The sequence below is a fragment of the Chiloscyllium plagiosum genome, unplaced genomic scaffold, assembly GCF_037043375.1.
Source record: "Chiloscyllium plagiosum isolate Xiang-an unplaced genomic scaffold, Cpla_swu_hap1 HiC_scaffold_36, whole genome shotgun sequence".
Taxonomy (NCBI): Eukaryota; Metazoa; Chordata; class Chondrichthyes; order Orectolobiformes; family Hemiscylliidae; genus Chiloscyllium; species Chiloscyllium plagiosum.
This window is the reverse complement of record NW_028270174.1, coordinates 40,979,119-41,002,761: the sequence shown is the minus strand read 5'-3', so window position 1 is coordinate 41,002,761 and position 23,643 is coordinate 40,979,119. Positions and strand designations below refer to the sequence as shown.

General features: G+C 37.9%; 1 protein-coding gene across 12 annotated transcripts in view; it reads left to right on the top strand.

Annotated features, from left to right (window-relative positions):
- bltp1 (bridge-like lipid transfer protein family member 1) overlaps positions 1 to 23,643 on the top strand; it is a 434,366-nt gene that overhangs the window by 258,470 nt on the left and 152,253 nt on the right. For all 12 annotated transcript variants that reach the window (XM_087980106.1, XM_043674037.2, XM_087980105.1 and 9 more), the window contains 5 exons: positions 12,645 to 12,795; positions 14,693 to 14,845; positions 16,663 to 16,903; positions 19,982 to 20,127; positions 22,313 to 22,532. In XM_087980106.1, coding sequence (XP_087836232.1) covers positions 12,645 to 12,795; positions 14,693 to 14,845; positions 16,663 to 16,903; positions 19,982 to 20,127; positions 22,313 to 22,532 — 911 coding nt within the window. The remainder of the gene's footprint in view (positions 1 to 12,644; positions 12,796 to 14,692; positions 14,846 to 16,662; positions 16,904 to 19,981; positions 20,128 to 22,312; positions 22,533 to 23,643) is intronic.

Here is a 23,643-nt window from a genome sequence, read left to right as displayed (position 1 = left end):
TTAGCAGAGCAAACTTTAACAATAAAGTAACCTAATTGACATCTGTGATTTAAACCCAATAACCTTCGTTTTCAGCCCCATTCATGCAAAAGACAGACGGACAAACAAACACAGTTAAGGGATAAATAAAAAAACACTGTATAGTTTCAATGGAAAAGACAAACCAATACATCAGAATGTGTATCAAAATATTCTTAACAATAATCAAAAATAGGTGAAAATAGGTACTGCAGATGCTGGAGATTAGAGTCAAGATTAGAGAGTTGCTGGAAAAGCACAGCAGGTCAGGCAGCATCCAAGGAGCAGAAAAATCAACGTTTCAGGCAAAAGCCCTTCAGGAATTCCTGATGAAGGGCTTTTGCCCGAAACATTGATTTTCCTGCTCCTTGGATACAGCATGACCTGCTATGCTTTTCCAGCACTACAATAATCAAAAATAGTTACCTGAAAAGTTTTTACTTAGCAAATTTGTTACTCGTGTTATATTTTCATTTCTCCTTATACTCAGGATTCCTGTTGATTTGTTGTTGTGATTTAATTCTTTCCTTATTGCCTTTCCAAGTGAAACAAATATTTATTATTAATATTATTACAAATATTCATTTTGGATAATTGAGTCTGCAGTAGACTTGTCAACTTGTATACTGTAAACTAAATTTTTTGATAAGTTAGGAACCTGACTTCTACAAATTGCAAAATAATGCATGCTAATGATTTGATCTGAGAGCTGTTGAAGAAATGGCTTTAATATTTCATAGGAACATTTAGAATAATACAGCATAAGTAAGATGTTCAAACAATCATTCTTGTATATAATATTTATTCAACTTCTTTTTGAAACTTGGTTGAAATTTATTTAACAGAAAATCAACCTTTTCCACAAGTCTGTCATGTCTGTCTGACGTCTGGTATTACCCTCCTCCATGTTTGCTACATTTCAATATTAGATATACCCCTTGTATCAAAATAGCATAAAATATCAATAACTGGTCTGTAATATTGACAGGGTGCACCAGTGAGCACTTGCCTCCCTAGTCCAAAAAAAATCATTCAATGCTACTTTTTGCTTTGTATTTCTTAAGCAATTTTGTCAATGCTGCTGCAGTTTTTTTTTAAACCCAGTGGTTTTGCTAATTAGAAAAACTTTATGAAATGACCCCTGAGAGCTCATGCACAAATCGATTACACAGCCCTCTTCATGTGTACTTTGCTAGGAAAGATGTATTAGCAGTATGTATTACAATACTTAGATAAGCTTGAAAAATTATGAAGTTTTAAATGTAATAGCATGTGTCCCTTACTCATTTCAAGAGGCCGAATTGGCTCGCTCTTAGTTGATTGTTTTTCATATTATTTGTTGTTAGCATATAAGCATCATGGACAAAGTTATATCTGCTGGTCTTACCTAGTTACCCTGACAAGGTGAGATGTGCTTTCTCCTTGACCCTCTGCAGTGCTTTTGATAGGTGCTCCAGCAAAGTGCTACAGAAAACACAAGATATAGGAGTAAGAGAAGATCATATGGCCTTCAGAGTCTGATCCACTATTTATTGTGACCATAGCTTACAGCTCCAGTTATCTCCCCATTTCCCAATTCTCTTGATTCCCTTAGAGGCTAAAATCTGTCTATCATAGCCTTAAATAAATTCAATGATGGAGCATCCAGAATCCTCAGGTAGGGAATTCCAAAGATTCGCAGTCCCATGAGTCAGTAATTTCTCGTTACCCTGCTTCTTAGATGATTGCTTCCTTATCCTGAGACTGCGCCCCAATTTGTTTAGATTGCTCACTCAGCTGAAACAACTTCCCAATGGCGATGCTGTCCAGCCTGTCTGAATCTTGCAAATTTGATCAAGTCTTCTCTCCTTGCCTTTTTGAAAAAAAGTTCTGTTTTTATTCTTAGATTAATTCAATAACTTTCACCTTTCTACATTGTACAGTATCTACACCTTGTTGCCAATTTATTTAGCCTGTCTATAGATTGGACCTAGTTCTGATGGATTTGAAGGCCAGAATCTCATGAGATCCCCAGGCTGCAATACATCTGACTTGATTTTGATCATTCACTTAATTGTCTTTGGATTGGATTAATACTGACAGATCTGAAGGCAGGGACTTAGTTAAATGCAGCAAGTAGCTTGCATACTGCCTGCCTGTCTGCTCATTCCCTCACTGCAGTTATTACCAGTGTGGATAATGGCATAGGTGTCCTACCTATCAGTGGGCCAATTGAGGCTGTTAAGTGGCCAATTAATGTGCAGTTAAAAACCTCATCCCACCAATACCAGGATTAAACTGCTGGTGAGGGAGGCCTATACCAACCAGTCAGTCTTGTATCCCATATGGGCTAATGATGGCTTTTCTTGCCACTATTTGCCAGGTTGGCACTTGATAAGATCTCTTATTGTATCTCTCAAATCGGTGCCACATGGCTAAAGTTCTGGAGATCTGCTGGTGTCTGATCCTGATGGGTGAACACCCACCCTCCAGGCCATTTGGCTGTTAAATGCCCAAAGCAGTAACAGTGTTCAACTTAGTTCTCTTCTCTCCCTCGCTGGCCCTCCATATAAAAAATTATCCCTTATTTTCTGAAACATCTGTGTATCTATTTACACCTTGAGTTTCCAGCTAACTTTGTATCATCAGCAAACTGGAACAAAACAGACAGAAAGAATCATATCTGTTCTTAATATAGATTGGGCCAGCACTCTGCTTGCTGCACTACACTTGTCTGCCAATTTGAAAATGCCCTAATAATACCTATAATTTGGTTTCTGTCCATTAACCAATCTTTGGGTCAGCATTTATGGAAAAGTTTCATGCCCACTGATTATGTTTGCTAACCACTTCCCAAACCACACCTCTCCAACTCAGTTGATCTGTCTCTTGCCCTAGTTGATGGCACTTGTAAATTCCTGACCATTTTAGTGTATCTACTGATCATTGGACAGTGTCTTTTCCGGCTGATGCCCACCTTTGTTCTTCATTATTCCCTCTTCTCCAGTGCCCCTGATTATCAATAAATCTTTTCAGCCAGATGACCTCCATGGGTAAATCCCAGCTCTCTATCACTCTAACATTGTGTGTATTGTTTGGATGCTTGTCAACGGTCTTCAGTATTAATAATCAGGATAAATCTTAGAGAAGAGACGTACAATGAAGTGCTTCCCTCACCCTTCAGACAGATGAAAAATCTGCCCTTGATGTGGGGAAGAGAAGCTTGGCTTTCCTCCATTGAGACATTTCTATTACCTTTGCTTCTCTTTATTCTCTCTTGTTCTGTCCACACACACCCTTAGTTTCAGCAAGGTCAACCTCCACTCAGTTGCGTGCCCCTGACTTTTCTATCTGACCTCCTAACTATTCCTATGCTTAAGAACTTATGAATTCAGAACTGGCATCGGCCATTCAGTCCCCTGAGCTTGCTTTGCGATTATGCTTGATCTGATTGTAACTTCATATGCCCTTGCCTGCCCAAACCTGATAACTTTGTTTAACAAGAATGTGTCCATTTCTGCCTTAAAAATATTTGAGGATTATATTCCTGAGAAGGAAGCAGAGTCCCAAAAACTTGTGATCCTCAAAGAATAAATTTTGCCTGATCTCTGTCTTAAATGGGTGACCACTGATTTTTAATGAACTCTAGTTCTAAATTGTCCTAATAGAGGAAAGATTCTTTCCACATCTACCCTGTCCTGATCCTTTAGGTTTTTCTATGTTCCCCCTATTCCAGCTGCTAATTTTGTAAACCTTCTCTGTCTTCAATGCATTTACATTCTTACATAAATCAGGTGACCAATACAATATTTCCAGATGCGGTTTTAACAGTGTCCTCTATAACTGTGCCAATCTTCTCTCTTTTTTTGCATTCAATTCCTCTTGCAATAAATGATAACATTCTATTAGCTTTCCTCATTACTTGCTGTACCTGCATACCAAACATTTGTGATTCATACGCAAGGACAACTAAATCCTTCTACATCTCCATGAACTGCAATCTCCCATGATTTAGATTGTATGCTTTAATTTTCTTTTTCCTGCCATAATAGACAACATTTTTTCATATTATACCCCATTTGCCGCATATGAATTAACCCTCAAAATTGCTCTACCAATGAATAAAATCATGATTGATCTAATTATAAACTCATCTGCATTCCTGCCAACTCCTAATAACCTTTTAATCCCTTAACAAGAAGGTTATCTGTTTCTTTGTCTTTAAACATATAAATTTAATTATCTTTTATTTTTCTGATGTAGCTGAATACTGTACTTCTAACAATTGAACAGTTAATTATAAGTAGCTCAGTATATATTTGCTGATGAGTAATGTTGAAGTGAATAAAGTTTAATTAAGACCAGTAATACTGAGAGAGGTGACATATTTTGGTGATATCAATTTTTGTTATGGTGTTAAATTTGAAGCTGTGAAATATTTATAATATGATGTGCATTCTGCTAAAGAAATTATGCCATAAATAGAAATGACGTATTATTTTGTGTAAAACGGTTTCAATAATTACGTTTTGCATTTAGTCAGGTTTAAAAACAATCTTTGTTGACATAGATTTAATTGCATTTGAATATAGAGTATACCAGTTATAGAGATGTACAGCACAGCAACAGACCCTTTGGTCCAGCTCGTCCATGTTGACCAGATATCCGAGATAAATCTAGTTTCATTTGCCAGCATTTGGCCCATATCGCTCTAAACCCTTCATATTCATATACCCATCCCGATGCCTTTTAAATGTTGTAATTGTATCTCAGTAAAACATATAATCAAAAAAAAGCCACTTAGCTGCTCCCCTGCTGTGAGCTCTCCCACATAGGTCAACTGTGAATTTTGCTGTTGTTAGTTTTTCTTAGACAATCTCCCATGTCAGAGATACTTGAAAATCAACAGCACAGGCAGCAGCTGTGCAGATTCATTGCTGTGTCAGACAGCAATGTAGGTTTCTTACCCCATTTGAATCACTTACCATGTGGTCATTACCTTTGTCAATCCCTTCCTCCTTTTTTAAAGTGTAGTTGTTTTGATATTTTTCCCCCCAAAGTTCCAAACCAAAGCAACAGCTTATAAAACAGTAATTATTTTTCCTAGAATTTGAGGAAATCCACTCCAACACTAAAAATACCTCAAAAAAGGAACCCTTCTTATAGCCACAGTTTTTTCCATCGTCCATTTTGGATTATGCAAAATCCCATAGCATTAATATAAATTTTATATTAATCTAACAATCTTCACATTGTATCTCATCCCCCTTAATTGATTTCATCATCCAGATACTGTGTTGGACCACTACAATTTAGTGCAACATAGTAAAGGGGCACAGTATCCATCTCTGCCTCCAAACAAATGCTGCAGGGAAGCACTGAGTCAAAGTCAGTTACTTCCAGTGGAAGGAAAGATATATCATCCAGATAGCCTGCACTGGTTCCTTTCATTTATCTTCTGTGTTGCCAGTCCAGCATAGCATGTGGTGGCCTGTGCAAATTCAGTGTACTTTGTCTCTCTTGCTTTGTGAAGTTTGGGTGAAACAAGGCAAAATTCTTCATTGGAAGAAAGATGCAATTAAAAAAAATCAAAGTTAAAAATCACACAACACCAGGTTATAATCCAACAGGTTTAATTGGAAGCACTAGCTTTCAGAGCGCCGCTCCTTCATCAGGTGGTTGTGAAGTAAGGAGCGGCGCTCTGAAAGCTAGTACTTCCAATTAAACCTGTTGGATTATAACCTGGTGTTGTGTGGTTTTAACTTTGTACACCCCAGTCCATAACCGGCATCTCCAAATCAAAAAAAAATCAGCTATTCATCAAGTAATATTTTGCGTATGATAGATACAGTGGTATGAATTCAATGTTAGATACAGTGATATGAATTCAGCAGAATACATGAGTTCTTCAGCATACCTCCCCCTTTAGAGAATATTATGTGCAAACAAAAATATTTTTAATTTGCCTTTTCAATGCTCTGCTGACTCCTCCTTGGTGATATTGTAAGAAGTGATATATTAACTTGTAAATCTTGGCATTGTCTTTGCTATTTAAAAAAAATTAACAAAATTATGTCTGTATTGGGAGCATGAAACACTTGTCCAGCAGACACTACATGATTCAAGCCATACCAGAAATACTGATCGATGTGATTCACGCAATGATGAGACCATATGACATAAATACTGAATAAGCCATTCAGCTGATTAAGCCTGCTGTGTCATTCAATGAATTCATAGCAGATCTGGCAATCCTCAACTCCACTTGCCTGCCTTGACCCCATAACCCTTGATTTCTTTATTGATTAAAGATCTGTCTGTTTTAGCCTTGATAATATGCAAAGATTGAGCCTTGACAGCCCTCTGTGGTAAAGAATTCTACAAAATCACAACCCACTGAAAGAAGAAATTCCTCCTCATCTCTGTCTTAAATAGGTGAACCCTTACTCTGAGATTTTGGAGTCTGATCCTTGAGTGTCCCACAAAGGGAAACAACTTGTCTGCACCTATTCTGTTAAGCGCCTACAAACCTTACATTATGAATAAATCCAATCAAAATGAATAACTCGATGAGAAAGATGACTGTGACTAACAAAGGTGGTCAAGGAGCGTATTCAATCAAAAACGAAGGGATATAAAGCAGCAAAAAACAGTGGTAGGCCGGAGGACTTGCAAATTTTTAGGAACCAGCTGGAATAACTGAAAAGCTATAGAAAAGGGAAAAAAAATTATGAATGTAAATTGACAAATACAAAACCAAAACAGTAAGAGCTTCTATGATTATATAAAAAGAGATTAGCTGAAATACATATGATTTATTATTGTCACATGTGAAAGTGAAAAGTATTGTTTATTTTGTGCTATCCATACAAATCAAGTATATAAATAAGTCAAGATAATACAACAGAATGCAGAAGAATATTACAGCTACAGGGAAGGTGCAGAGAAAGATTTACTCTAATATGAGAGGTTTGTTCATAAGAGTGATTTGATTTATTGCCACGTGTACCGAAATATAGTGTTTTGCATGCTCTACAGGCAGATCATACAATACAAAGTGCATTAGGTAGCAGAACAGACTGTTCCAGCCACAAGAAAGGTGCAAAGCGAGAGAGATCAGCATTAATATTTAAATAGTTCATTCAAAAGTCTCATAATAGCTGGGAAAAAGCCGTTTTTTAATCTGTTTGTATGTGTATTCAAACCTCTAAATCTTCTGTCTGACAGAAGAGTGTGGAAGAGAATTTATTTGTATCGAACCTTTGGAGGATGCAGCTGGGAATTAATAATGAGTTAGGAAAATGGCACATAACTTAAATACTTTGCTTTGGTCTTCATGGTGGAGGATGAGATAAATTTTCCAAAGATAACAGCTAAGTGATGTTCTAAGAGGAAAGATCTTGTTATAGTCTCTATCATGGAGAATAAAGTATTTAACAAGCTAAAGGTAGACAGGTTGCCAGGATCTGATGGCCTGCATCCAAGCGTTTTAAAGGAAGTGTCTGCAGAAATAATGGAGACCTTGGTTCAAATATTCCAGGATTGGAAAGCATGTAATATAACACCCTTGTTTAAGAAGGAAGAACAAAGTTGAAAATCGCATTGCACCAGGTTATAGTCCAGCAAGTTTATTTGAAAGTACAAACTTTCGGAGACAGAAAGCAGGAAATTATCGCCTAACTTCTGTCATTGGGAAAATGCTGTAGTCCATTATAAGGAAGTAATAGCAGGACATTTAGAAGAGCTTAACTCAATCAAGGGATGTCAATGTGATTTTGTGAAAAGGAATGCACGATTAAAAATTTACTGCAGTTTTTTGAAGATATAAAAGGCAGAGTTAATAAAGGTGCGGATGTGGTGTATTTGAATTCACTGAAGGCATTTGATAAGATGCCACATAAAAGTACAGGTTTTGGAGGTTTGGATTAGGAATTGGCTGGATGGAAGAAGACAGAGGGTAGTAGTTGATGGCAAAGTTTCTTCATGGTGTGCCGTCACTAGCGGTGTTCCGCAAGGATCTGTTTTGGGACCATTGCTGTTTGTCATTTTTATAAATGACCTGGAAGAGGGGTTAGAAGGTTGGGTGAGCAAGTTTGCGGATGATACGAAAGTCGGAGGAGTTGTTGACAGTGAGGAAGGATGTGGCAGGTTACAGCAGGATATAGAGAAGCTGCAGAGCTGGGCAGAAAGGTGGCAAATGGAATTCAATGTAGCTAAGTGTGAGGTGATTCACTTTGGGAAGAATAACAAAAAGATGGGGTACTGGGCTAATGGTCGGATACTTGGTAGTGTGGATGAGCAGAGGGATCTTGGTGTCCATGTACACAGATCTCTGAAAGTTGCCACCCAGGTAAATAGTGCGGTGAGGAAGGCATATGGTGTACTGGCTTTTATTGGTAGAGGAATTGAGTTCCGGAGTCCTGAGGTCATGATGCAGTTGTATAAGACTCTGGTGAGGCCGCATCTGGAATATTGTGTGCAGTTTTGGTCGCCATACTATAGGAAGGATGTGGAGGCACTGGAACGGGTGCAGAGGAGGTTTACCAGGATGTTGCCTGGTATGGAAGGAAGATCGTATGAGGAAAGACTGAGACACTTGGGGCTGTTTTCATTAGAGAAAAGAAGGTTTAGGGGTGACTTGATTGAGGTGTACAAGATGATTAGGGGGTTAGATAGGGTTGACAGTGTGAACCTTTTCCCGCGTATGGAGTCGGGTATTACAAGGGGGCATAGCTTTAAATTAAGGGGGGATAGATATAGGACTGAAGTTAGGGGTAGGTTCTTCACTCAGCGAGTCGTAAGTTCATGGAATGCCCTGCCAGTAGCAGTGGTGGACTCTCCCTCTTTATGGGCATTTAAGCGGGCATTGGATAGGTATATGGAGGATAGTGGGTTAGTGTAGGTTAGGTGGGCTTGGATCGGCGCAACATCGAGGGCCAAAGGGCCTGTACTGCGCTGTATTCTTCTATGTACATTGCATAAGTAAGCTCATGGTATTGGGATAAAATATTAGCATGGATCAAGGGTTGGTTAACACACAGGAGACAGAGTGTTGGGATTAATATATCTTTTTCAGTTTGGAAAGGAGTAACAAGTGGAGTGCCTCAAGGATCAGTCCTAGAACATTAGTTATTTATGAGCTGTATTATGACTTGAAGAAGGGGGCAGAGGGTTATGTATTCAAATTTACTAATAGTGTAATAATAGGTGGGTGGGCATGTTGTGATGAGGATGTACGAAGTCTGCAAGGGCATGTAAAAAGTTTGAATTAGTGGGCAAAAATCTGACAGATGGAGTTTGATATAGGAAAGTAAGCATTCATGCTCTCTGCTGAGAAGAATCAATGGCAGGCTATTATTTCAATGGAAGAGAGCCCAAAAATGTGCAGTGCAAAGGGATCTGGGTGCTCTTGTGCATAAAACGCAGGAATTTAGATGCAGGTGCAGCAGCTAATCAAGAAGGTAAATGGAATTTTTACCTGTATTTCTAAAGGTTTGGAGATTTTTATTGTATTTTTTAATTCATTCGTGGGATTTCAGCACTGCTGGCTATGTCAGCATTAATTGCCCAGAGAGCAGTTAAGAGTTGACCACATTGCTGTGGGTCTGGGTGTCACATGTAAGACAGCCGAAGTAAGGATGGCAGTTTCCTTCCGAAATGACATTAGTGGACTAATCTGACTATCAGTAATGTTTTCATGGTTGTCATTGGATTGCTAATTCTAGACTTGTATTAAATTAATGTTTTAACATCTGCCATTGTGGGATTTGAACCCATGTCCCCAAAACCTGTGTCTCTGGATTGTTAATCTAGTGACAATACTAGTTCATCACCTCTCCCTATCTTAACAAAGCTGGCCCACCACCTTTCCCTTTGTGCCTGTCCTTCCAAACATCGCATACCCTTGAATATTTAATTCCCAGCTTTGGTCTCCATTTAACCATGCCTTTATGATGGCTATAAGGTTATACCCATTAACCTCAATTTGTGCTATTTATTTATTTTGTTCCAAATATTACACACATTTAAATAAAGAGCCATTAATTTTGCTTTTTTAGACAATTTTTTCCCCCATTACATCCCTATTTGCTGCTGTCTTTATATTCTTAATACCTTCCTGTCTCATTCTAGGGTTTGTTATTTAAAAAGCTGCCTTGCAATACAGCCATGTATCCTTTGATTTGTTAATTAAGTTACCCATCTTCTGACTTCTGCCCTGCTATCTTTAGTTTAAAGCCTTCTCCATAGGCCTAGTTATTCATTTCACCATGACATCAGTCTCAGTACACATCAGAAGAAGCTTGTTCAACCAGGATAGCTCCTTTCTACTCCAGTACTGGTGAAATTATTCCACATCAATCTTTGAGCTATGCATTTAACTCATAGAATCATAGGACCTCTACAATGTGGAAACAGGCCACTCGGCCCATTGGGTCCACACTACCCCTCCGAAGAGCATCCCAACAAACCCATACTCCTCCTCAATCCCTGTAACCCTGCATTTCCTTTGGCTAATCCATCTAACTTGCACATTGAGGGACCCTATGGACAATTTAGCATGGCCAATTCACCTAACGTGCACATCTTTGGATTGTGGGAGGAAACTGAAGCACCTGGAAGAAACCCATGCAGATATGGGGAGAATGTGCAAACTCCACACAGACATTCGTCCAAGGGGGGAATTGAACCCAGGTCCCTGGTGCTGTGAAGCAGCAGTGCTAACTGCTGAGCCACTGTGCCATCCTTGACTTAACCCTGTGCCAGTTTGCCTGTGGCATAGGTAGCAATACCATCTTTGGAGGTTCTGATTTTTAGATTAACACTAATTGTTCAAAACCTTGCAGCAGGACCCCATTTTTAGTCCTATAAATGTCATAGGTTCCAACATGGAGAACAACGACTAGATCCCTCTCCGCCCATTCAAAGTTCTTCCCCAGCTCTACAGAACTGTCTTTAAGTCTGCTATCAGGCAGGCAACACAGCCTTTAGGACTCTCACTCACATGTGCAATGTAATATTAACAAACAGATTCCTTTCAATTATGTAGATTGGAAAGTATCCCAATGTTCTACCAAGCATCTTATACAGTCACCAATCCATTCTGAGGAGGTAAATATGGAACTTGAGTCAAGAAGCATTGCACTTGTTTCATCCCAAATCTTTGATAATATTTGGAATAATTTTCCTCAACGGAGTTCAATTGCTGTTTGATGGCAGAGCTGATGCCTTGCTGAGACTGAATATTAGTGAAAGGACTATGATCCCATCACTGAATATAAAGCCATAATTTCCCGAACAAGTACTTCTTTTTTCTTCTCCAGAAATGTCTCTCCTCTCCGTACTATGTTAGTTCTACACAGATGCATTCAACCTCCTCTTGAATATCTGCAAAGTCTGTTTTGTGCTATTTCTGGCTCACCATTCTTATTTGCTTTTATTCCAGTACTTTTTTCTCTTTTTGTGCATGCTTTTTCACCTGATGTTTGCATCCTCTATCATCTTTTTACATTGCATTTGTTTTCCCTTGAACACAAATTAAACTTGTCTGCATTCAATCATGGCCTGTCTTAATTTTGTTGCTTGGTATGTTGAATTTTCTTCTAATTTTATTTAATTTCTTCTTATTCCTTCACATGGATAACTACTCATGCTACGTTCACCTCTTTTCAAGATCTATAATAGAATTAATTATGCTGAAAGCTTCCAGTTTCTGCTTTCTTGATATTGTCCGTCTGATTCTTGCTTTCCAAAACTTTGTTAACTTGCCACTGAAAGTGGGGTGCCTAATGACATGTGACAAACTCACTGATTCCTTTAATTGTGTGGATCATTCTTCTTACTACTCTGCTTCCTGTAAGGGTATCATTCTATTTTTCTATTTGTGTTGCTCATGATGTCATGATGCTATCTTCCATTCTATTTTCCTCTATGATTCCTTTTATACCATAGTGGGCAGAAGCCTAAATTAAGCTTTATTGAAAGATCATCAGCTTGAAGCTTTAACTCTATTTCTTACTCTAGGGGTGCTGCTAAAACTACTGAATACTTTGAGCATTTTCTCTTTTTACCGTAAATTGATATTGTCTAATTTTGTATGCTTTCATTTGTTACACTGTTCCAAAAAATACAATCTCAGGAAACTGTGTAATATCGAAGAGGCATATTATGGTTGCCTAGCCTTAAAGTTAATGTAAATAAATATAAATCTTAATTTACCATTTCTGTTCTGAAGAAAGGTCACTCGACCTGAAATGTTAACTCAGACTTCTTTCCACAGTTGCTGCCAGACCTCCTGAGCATTTCCAGCAATTTCTATTTTTACTATTTTATTGTTTGCATCGTTAAGTGTATGGGATCTATCCAAGCCTTTTTAGGACTTTTGATAAATTGTATAAGAGGCTTGAGCAAATGTTTAATCACAATGTTGCTCAAAGTAGATGCAATTTTCATATATTACATTATAACTAAAAATTTGTCCTTTTTCTTTATCTTAGAATGTATTTTGTCAGTCAACCGAATTTCTATGTATTATCTGGACACTCTATCATTCCATAAGCGAGCATCCCCTTTTATGATAAAATTCTGTAATAAAAGTGAAAATGTAACTGGTTTGGCTGATACGAGTCTTAAAAATTACTCTGTTGCAGGCAGCTTAACCTTTTAAGCACAGCTACACCAGCTATTAGTGCCTGGCTTATTCCAGTTGATCAGCTGAAATCCTCCTTGAATAAATTGGAAATGGAACGAACCCTGCGTGTATGTGCTGTAATGGGCTGCATCATGACAGAAGCTCTAGAGGTAATAATAAGATGTGTTCTTCCTCAATAAATAAAGTAACTTTCATTTACATCTTCAACATGACACTGAACTTGGTCCAGGTTAATTATAGGCAAAAATACACCGTGAGTGCTTCTTTGAAACAAGTTAGTTGCAATGTTATATTCTTATGTACTGGTAGATTGCTTTTTACAATCTATATTAATCACTGGTGGTAGGTGGTAATGCATGTAAGCTTTCAATAAACATTAAACCAGATGGAAATATAAACTATAGGGAGGACCCACATGCTGTGGAGAGATGTGGACAGGTGAAGTGAGTGGGCAACAAAATAGCAGATGGGGTAATGTGGGAAAATATGGAGTTGTTCACTTTTGTCTTCAGAGTAGAACACTTTTTTAAAAGTATAAAACTTGGTGTTGATGTTCAGAGAGACTGTGATGTGTTTGCATGTGAAATCCAAAGGTAGCCCGCAAGTAAAGCGAATAAGTGGGAAAACAAATAGCTCGCTAGCCTTTAATGCAAGGCAATTGTAATCCAGGAAAAAAGAAGTATTGCTTCAGTTGTACAGGGCTTTGGTGATAATATATCTGGACTACTGTACACAATGTTGCTGTCTACATTTAGGGAATTGTCCTTGCATTAGAGATAGAATTGCAGTGGTTCACTAGATTGGTTCCTGATATGAGAGTGCTGTCCTATGATAAGCTGACTAAATTGGTTCTGCACTCTTGGGAGCTTAGAAGGATGAGAGGTGATTTCATTAGAACATGGAAGGGCATCAACAGGACAGATACTGAAAGGTTGTTTTTGCTGGCTGGACAAAGCACTAGATACAAGTGAAAATTTAGAAAATGAGATGACATGTGTTCACTGAAATTGTGGTAAATCTCTGGAATTTTCTGCTTCTAAGGGCTGTGGATGCTTCAAAATTGAATACCTGTACGGCTAAGAGGCAGAATTTGGTTTCTTGGAAAATGAGGAGATAGGTGAACAAGCAGGAAAGTAATTTTGAATATCAAGGTCAACCATGATCATATTGAATGGTGGAACAAGCTTGATGAGTTGAAGTCTGTTTCTGCCAGTTGGATAAAGGATTGATATTTACTTTGACTCCTCTGACTGATGGAAAACGAGACTGTTGAGGTATAAATAGAATCAAGGTTTAAGGCAGTTAACTGCTCCTAAAGCATGCTAAAGTTAGAAATTCACTGTTCTATTTTTAGTGGCGGCATTATGATTTGTGACTTTGCTGCATTAACTAAGATTATGATGGATAATATTTTCATGAATCTGCTCTGTACTTTACCCAACTTCGATGTGCAAAACTTGACGTTGCACTTCACATGGGATCTGATTCAGCCTCTTTGTGACTGAAGCATCATTTCCTGACTTTTGAGTTCCAGTATCCTTCAGATTAAAGACAGCATTTCATTAGCATTGACTTTTATGCCTGTGTTACAGCTTTGTGAGTTGTTACTGCATCACCATTAGAAAATATTTGAATCTGTCGTTCTCAGATTCAGTGTGGCTGACTTCTCATTTCTCCATATTGAAATGCATCTGCTGTTACTTCAGTGTCCCTTTTGATCATCTCTTCATTCACAGAATTTATTGTGTCTCATTGTAAAATTTTCATGTGTTTCATTGAGCAAGAATTAGACTTATTTGCAGCCAAGTTTGTTGTGCAGATTATTTTGTTACTCAATATGACCACACTATATCATTTTTTACTGTTGAGATATGGCAAAGATCAAACTGTGTTATTGTTTGATAAGGAAATTCTACAGTATGCTGTCCATTAGATTGAGCATAGGCACCAGTCTTGATTAAACTATCAATCTAGCAATGTTTTGGATACTTAATTTCCTCTGATCACCTAATTCTTCTATTTCCTTATTGATTTATTTACTTCCAGTGGAAGAGTGTGCACTTTCCATTGAAGAGCAAGTACAATAGAGTGACCAAATTAGCTCGGTATCTACAGGAAAACCCTTCCTGTTTATTGTGCAATATACTCCATCGGTACTTGCAGCAGGCTGACTATTCTGTCATTGAGGATGCCACAATGGTAAGTATTTTCAACGTATGCGACGAGCAACTCAGCATTAAGTGTGTGGCAATTGCCTGACTAAGTAATTACAAAATACCCTTATTATTGGTTGTTGAAATTAGTTTATTAACAAAAATAACTTTATGCATAGTGCTTAGATCTTTCTGAACCCTTGTGGTTCTTTTGTTCTTTTGCTACCATGAGTATGGGCTTAATCCATGAAATATGTGCAAAAAAGAATCATTCATCAAAGAGAAGGCCCTTGGCCCATTATGCCTACTCAACAGTTGAAAACCATCTAATAAAGCCCAGTCATTCTATTCTTTTACCATAATACTGCATGTCCTCTTTTCGGCTATATAGGCCAGATTCTGTACAACTTGGTGTCACATTTGATCATACGATAAGCTTCCGACGTCTCATTCTTGCCATCTCCAAAACTACTAATTTACAGTTCTGCTGTTGCTGAAATTCTAACGCATGTTTTCATTGTCTCTAGATGCGATTTTTAAATCACACTTTGGCTGCTCTCCTCCCTTTTATCCTCTGTACACATGAGGTCAAAAAATCAAGTTCTGTTCCTTTACCACTTGTTTTCTCACTGACCTACAATATTCCAGTCAAGCAGCGTCTCAACTTCAACATGCTCATTCTTGTTTTCAGATCCTTCCATGGCTCATCTCTCTCTATCACTGTAATCTCCTTCAATCCAACATCCAACAAAGAAATGTGTTCCTTGTGTTCTTACTACTTGTTTATTCTCATTCATAATTATTGCACTGTTGGTGGCTGCGCTTTCATTTGTCTCGGCGCAAAGTTCTGGATTTTCCTCCTTCCATCTCTCTGCCTCTCTATCTTCCTTTTCACTTTTAAAGTTATTCTTAACCATGATTTTGCCATCTGATCTAATGTGACTTGATGTATTTTGTTTTACTATTGTAATACACCCTAGGATGATTTATTACAAGAAAGCTGCTATATTAATACAAGCCATTGCATGTATCCAATTAATTTCAATTCTATCAGCAGTTCAGAGGAGATGCTATACCACATTGAGCAGGCCACCTGGCTTGCCCTGGAGCTTCCTTGCAGGCTTAGGGTTGGGGGATACAGGTCTGTTAGGTTAATGTGGGAGGGGCTTTCTAACCGTGTGCCCATTGTGGGTTCTCAGAAATGACCAGAATGGGGTTGCTACAGGTGTGTGTGTGTGTGTGTGTGTGTGTGTGTGTGTGTGTGTGTGAGTGAGTGAGATAGGTAGAGTTTTTACAAGCAACCTTTCAGTAAAATGGATTAAGTAAACAATTATAGAATTGTGCCATCATGTTGCACAGATGTCAGACAGATGGTCTATTTTCATGTGCTAGTTAAATAAATAGAACAGTTAGAGCCACTCCCTGTGCTTTCCTCATTGTTTTTCGATTATCTTCCCCTTTAAGTATTTGTCCAGGCCTCTCTCAAAAATTACTGTTGAATTTGCTTGGCTGAATTTTCATGTAATTTATTCAGATCATAAACTTGCTAATTTAAAATCCACTATCTTAAATCTTTGCCCTCTGATTAGTGAGACAGTTTTGCCCAACTAATCTTCTCAAAACTCCTCTTAATTTAAAACACCTTTGTTAAATTTATGCTTATCCCTTCCTTGCTCCAAAATAAAAAGCCCAAGCTTGTCTAGTCTCTTCAGGTAAAGAATATTTTTTTATTCTGTGTACCATTCTAATAACTCCTCTGCACCCTCTCCAAGGCTTGAAATTGGGATTTTAAAAATCCATTTATATGCATAATTCAAATAAAAACTGTGTATAATTACAAATAATTGTATTTATTTTTTACAGAACAATGGTCTTCCTGCCCTTGTCACTCTAAAGAAGGGTTTGGTGGCATTAGCAAGACAGTGGATGAAGTTTATAGTGGTCAGTCCAGCTTTCAAAGGAGTTAGTTTACAACTTAAACCAGCGCAACTTCCAAAACTGCAACCAGCATCACATGTTGATCGTCAAGCTGGTGGCTTGGACAATGGAGGAGCCATCCAAAGTGATACAAGTGCTGACGGAGCAGAATTTGAATTTGATGCTGGTAATCAGAAATGCATTTTGATCTAATAAATGCTCTTTTCACAATCCATTTCCCATTGATGAAGGGAATGTGTTCTTAAAAACTCTTTTATCCAAATGGTCAGGCAAGCAGTTAGTAATTGAAAGGCAAGAGATTAAAATGGAAGTGGTTGAGCAGGAAGAAATTTGAGCCCTGAGAAGGATCAAAAAAACTTGGCAGGGTTGGGGACTCTGAGGTCCAGTCAAATTTCACAATAGGATGACTTATCTAATTTTGTTTTACAAATACGTAGGAATAGCAGTGGCCACAGGCCGTCACTAGAAAATCTTGGGATGATTACTGGTAATCAGGAGCAATGAGGGAGCAAGAACCTGCATGCTGAAGTAGGGACAGAGAGAAAGACTTCATTCCAAGAGAGAAGAATGCGTGAGATCAGGATCACTGTAAAGAGGTCTACAAGGAATAGAGAGAGATTTGCAGCTTTGTCTTGCCAACTTCCTTGGCGAGCCTACAGTATTCCTGCTGTTCTAACCACATAGAAAATACTGTCAAAGTATGTTTACCTTCCCAAGCCAGCAGTTCAAAGCAACCCTTTGCTACTTCTTACCTAAGCCCAAGAAAACTATGACAACTATTTAAATCACCCGCCCTTTAACACAAAAGCAAAGTTTTGTGGATGCTAGAAATCTGAAATTAAAAACAAGAAGTTCTGGAAATACTTAACAAATTAGACTGTATCGATGGAAAGCAAAGCTGTTAATTATCGACACTTATACTGCAGGTACCTGATATAAACTTAGAGGTCCCTCTTCCTTAGATGGGCACTCAGACAGCATGACTGATGTGTGGACAGCAGATGCAAGACCAATTCCCTGCCTTAAATTTTTTTATGCTTTCTTCCCATCTTAGTACATCAGGCATAAGAACCATTTAGTCCATCGAGGTTCACTTTCAATAAGATCATAGCTGCTCTGATTATCCTCAACTCAACATTTCTGCCTTTTTCCCAAAGTCTTTGGTTCCTTTCACTGAAAGTTTTGTCTGTCTCAACTGTGAATATACTTAATGACCCAACCTGAGGGTTTGAGGTTGGTCATATTGTCATGAAATATCATAATTTGAAATGCAAGTGGGTGCATCTTTCACCACCATGTATTCCTTTGAAATAAAATAGCCATACAACAATAAACAGCAACCTTTGAGTACCTGTGTTCCTGATTGATACTTTGACGAATAGTATATTATTTTAAATTAACGTGAGTTTCGGCATATATTAGAATAGAAAATAACTTTAAACTATTGGAATAGACTCAACTAGGACATTTGCCGATAGGATCAGGAGTAAGTTTTGAAGTTCCACATTGGGTTAGATTTCAAAGATATTGGACTGGAAACTGAAATAAGCTGTTCTATTTCGAGATAACTGTGGAGATCAAACTTTAAAATATTGAGTACAGTTCAAACATTTATATTCCAAAAGACTTATAAGGAAAAGGAGAACGTGTGGACGAAACTTGAAGTTTAAAATAATTTTCCTAGCTGTCAGGTCTCCAGAAGTGGCCAATTAAGTTGTAGTTGCTATTGGAATGTAGGAAATGCAGCAACTAATTTCATGTAATAAATTCACACAAACAGCAGTGTGGTAATGGCAGATATTTAGTTTTTAAACTGTTGCATGAGGGATAACTTTCCTGTTCTTTGAAATAGTACCACAGGATCTTTATCTTCCCCTGACCAGACATAGAGTTGCTGTTTAGTGTTTCATCTGAAAGACAGCATCTCCAATAGTGCAGACCTCCCTCAGTCCTACATTGTAAGAAATATACTGCCTCAAGTTCTGGAGTGGGGGTTTGAATCATGAATGTATTGTGATTCCAAATAAGTCTTAAAAGAGCAGTCGGGCTAACATAGGTTTCAAGCTGGTGAGAGAAATGTAACCTTGGTGGGAAGTGGGTACAGTAGCAGAGATAGTGAGTTTGAGGTATCAGAGAAAAGATGTTGGTACTTATGCTGACTACAGTGCTGGACATTCTTACAGACATTCTGACTGAGATAGATTTTTAATCAGTAAAGGAATGAGGGTTGTGGACAAAAGACAGGAAAGTTGAGTTGAGGATAATCAGATTAGCCATGATCTCATTAAAAGATGGAACAGACTCAATGGGCTGAATGGCTACTATGCCTGATGTGCTAAGATGGGGAGGAAATCATAAAAAATGTGCAGTCTGTTCTAACCTAGGTTCCAATCTTTGATCAGGCCGACATGGTCTGGTATCTTGGCCTCCTCTTCTAGTTGTGGGAAAGAGAAAATCCCACCTCTGCATCATCCCATCCAGTGTGCGGTCTGGATTTCTGCCTGAAAAGCAGGCACCAATCTTTCCCTATTTGCCACTTTCAGGACAAGTGTAAAATACGATCTATAGCAGCTCCAGACGGGCAATGCACCATGGATTTGTAAAGGTGGCCTGGGTATAGGGTGTTCTGGTGAGGTCTGGGGTATGCGTTGAGTGGTAGGTTGTTCTGCAAATAGCTCATGACATAGTGGGGCCAGAATTGGGCCTGACTGGTGCTGTTGGGGCATGGTAGGTAATTTATGTTGTGTATTTGATGAGATATGGTGAAAGAATTCATTAGGCCTTGCAGTGAAAAACCTTCCAAAAGCTCAGTGCAACTTTAACTCAGCCGAGAAAACGCAAAGGTTTCAGCCCTTCCTGCTCCTAGTAGTTAATTACAATTGGAGGGCACTAAATTTGGAGGAAAGCAGGATTTGTATGTTTTCGTTTAATATCTCTCAACCAACCTGCTTTTAGTCTACAGTTCTCTGGTTCTCAGACAGTTACTATTCCATTTAAATGTTTTACTTCTGACTAAAAGAAATTGTTGCAATATACAGTGCCGCAGAGTTCTACAATATTGTCAGGATTAGTGTTTTTGTTGTCATATCAGAGTAAAAAACGTCAGTGCTCAGAGAATAAAATGCATGTTTGCAAATAAAATGCCTATTTTTCATTATAGCCTGACCATTTAACTTGATGTATGTTGGATAGTTACACTTTTTAAATTGAATGTTTTATCATTGATTCTTGTCCTTTATTGTAGCCACAGTAAGTGAACACACCATGCTCTTAGAGAGTAGTCGTCCACCAGCGGGTGGAATTTCCTCTGGACCAGTAACCGGCTCTGACATCATGAGAAAGTTATCCAAAACAAATGCTCATGCACACGAATCCACACTTAAAATAAAAGTAGGTGAAAACAAAACACTTGTGAAATCATAACTTGTATGTGGATACCATAGATTTATTTATCTATTGTGACTTGTGATGACCTCTTAAATTATTTGCCTGCAATTTTACAGACGCATTGTGAATATTTTCATCAGATTGGAATACTGTACCTTACCAATAGCTAATATATTATAAAAGCTGCCTAAAATAGTGTTTCAGTGCTGCTTAATAAATGAGAAATAGTCTGCATTAATTATTTTGAAGTTCTACATACAATTTGATAATTGCACCTGTACACTAATTTTGAACATTTTCTATTATTTTCCTAATTTTCTGTCATTTCTACATTATAAGACTACAATTAGGTAAAGAATCGAGGACAAATCTGCAGTTTGCAAATTGATTTTGGTTGCAGGTATTTTGTCTAGAGTGGAAGGCTTTCTTCCACTCTTAGAAAAGTTAGATTATAAATGGAAGGCACTAAATTTGAAGAAAAGCAAGATTTCTTTTTTTTTAAATATTTCACAACCAACCTGCCTTTAGTCCACAGTTCTCCGGTTCTCACATTTAAATATTCTACTTCTGACCAAAAGAAATTGTTGCAATATACAATGGTGCAGAGTTATACAATGCTGTAAGGATTAGTTATTAGGGATCAGTACTAATGCTTAAGCAATATAATACATAATCTATGAATTGATCATATCTCTCATGAGCAACATAACCACTCTTACACTGCGCGTAATAAGACTTATATGTAGAAATATTAACACTGATTTTGCTGTAATGATTGTTTTGTCACTATCAGCATTTGCCATGGTTACTCCAGTGAAACTAGAAGCAATCTTTGAAATTAACATGAATGGGGTGAAATCCAAAAATTGCTATGGTTGTATACATCTCCAGAGAGCTGAGGCACCCAGATTGAAGGCAATGGGAGATGTTATGAATTAACATGCACTTCAATGCTTTGGTATTAGTTTTACTGTAAGAAGTCTTGAAAGATTTGCACCTTTTTTGAATGACGTGTAATTGCACACTAGTAGAGCACACTACTTTCAAAGTTACTGCTAGACAAAATCATTGCCCCTAAGAAACTGACTTTATATTTGAGGACTGTCCAATTCGTACGTATTGAAAAAGTGCACATTTTGAAAAAAATTTAAACATTTATCTAAATTTATTCTCTAATTTGTACATTAATCCAATCAGAATCATTTGTTTCACTAGCTAGGTATATTAATTCAAAGCTATTAAGTGGAATTTATTTCCTTGCTTGTTCTATTCTTTAATGTAATTGGCTGCTCGCTTGCATGCATGCTGGCATCACTGTAAAGGCATTCATTTGATTTGACATCAGATTTAAATTGCCATCAGGAAAGAGGTAAACCATATCACAGATTACTAGATCGTTGTCAGCACCTTCCTTTATTTTGTTTTAAAATGATTTTATTGTCATATATATCTTGAAGATACAGTGAAAAGTGTTTTGTCATCACAATCTGGCACTATTTTGAGCTACGAAAAGTATAATAAGAAATTATAGAATGAGAGTAAATCTTCTGCTCAAATTGGATCTCAAGCATGGCTCTTAGGCTTCTGCAGAGTCACTGGAAGGCCAATTACATTAAAGGTAGAGAGCCGAGCAATCCACCAAAATCACTAGAGTGAACACTTGTGAAGGCTGTGGGTTTTTTTTTTTCAAGTTGGAACAATAGAGGCAGTCTGAATGGATGAGGCTGAGGTCTCACAGAACCAGGATTTTTAGTTTTTCCAACAGCTGTTGTCTCCGGGGTCTTGGCACTATTGGAAGGTAATGAATCTCTCCTGGCTGCTACACTCTGTCTTTAAGTTTTCTCTGGATACTTTTCCTTCCGGGTTGCTGGAGTTGCATGTGAGACAATTCTGTTTTCTGAATTTGCCTTATGCCAAGGATGTGTGCCTGGGTCGTTACTATATAGGCTCAGTTACTGTTTAGTAGCAAAATATTCTATTATTCTGTTACGTTTTCCAATAGAGTTGCTGTTTGAAATTCCTTTCTTTCGTATTTTAAGAATGGTGTTTGCTTAACGTCAAGTAGCTACCCAATCAAACTGTATCTGGAACATAACACCTCCCACAGTACCACCTCCTAAATATATTTTAAGGGGTCTGGTCCATAACAGACTCAAAATATTGAGATGACTTCTTGTTTTCTTTGCAGGGTGTCCACCCTTACCAGTCCCTCAGCTACACCAGCGGCGATACAGTAGCAGATTCACCAGCCCATGTCAGTCGTGCAGGATTACCAACAAGAGACAGTCCGAGAAAGGAAAGTCTACTGAGCTACCTGACTGGGAGCTTCCCTAGTCTTCACAATCTCCTTGAAGGAACTCCACAACGTGGTGCATCAGGAATTAAAAGCAGTTCACTTTCACGGCCAGGTACAACTCACAGTATTTGCATAAGTCCACTTCGGCGGTTGATGTCTTTGCAACAAGACGTTTGGATTACTGAAACATTTTCTTTGTTTTCCTTTATGCAACCTAATGCTATTTGATGAGGAAAAACTTATTTCCTTGGAGAATGGCGAATCTTCGAATTCTCTACCCTGCAATGCTTTGAAGATTTAGTCATTGAGAATACTCAAGATAGACTTTTAGATTTCAAATAAAAACAAAGGATATGGTGATACTGCCAGACTCAATTTGATAAATGTTTAGTAAGTTGGTAAGAGTCTGTTAAAGTCTTTTACCGATCCAAAACAACAGTCAGTCAAATGATTCCTTTATGCAAACCAATCTTAATCTTCCCTTGCATGCAAGAAAAAGTATCTATTCACATTATAGGTAACAACTCCAACAAGTGATTCAAAATACAGTCTTCTTATTACACAAACATGGGAAAATCTCTATGTGACTATTTAGCAAGCATGAAGTACAAAATTGCGAAAACGGGCCTGACTGATATGAAGTGAATATTGGTGCAGTTCACTGGGACTGCCTGTTCTTCCCCACGCAGTCTTCTTTCCAATGGATCCTGGCCAAAAGATGTCTGCTTGTTTATGCTGCAATCTCTTGCTTACTAGCTATTAACAGTACTAAATTTTTAAATCTCAAGCTACTCCATCCTTCATGCTGGCTTCCAAAACATTTTATTTTTCCAAAAGACTATTTGCCAATCTCTCCTCTTGTACAGAAAACTGTTTGATATTTATTGCAAATTGTTCTGTAAGTGCAAGACCTTCAATAAAATTTGTGCTTTCATTAGCTGTACCACATTCTGTAGTACCAAGTGGCTATTCAAAAAGGGGGACGCTTCCTTTGCTTTACTTTGCTAAAATAATAGTGGAAGACTACAGAGGTTGCAAAGTTGCTTCTATCTACCAGAATTGAAATACTTTCCACAAGACATGGAACTTTATATCATACTTCCCAAAATCTTATGTGAAAACACATCTTCGTGATAAATGCAGAAATAAGAGGAGGATACAAGATATACAACTTCCTTCTTAGTTAGAATCTTTATCTTTTACCAGTTTGAATTCCTAGTTCC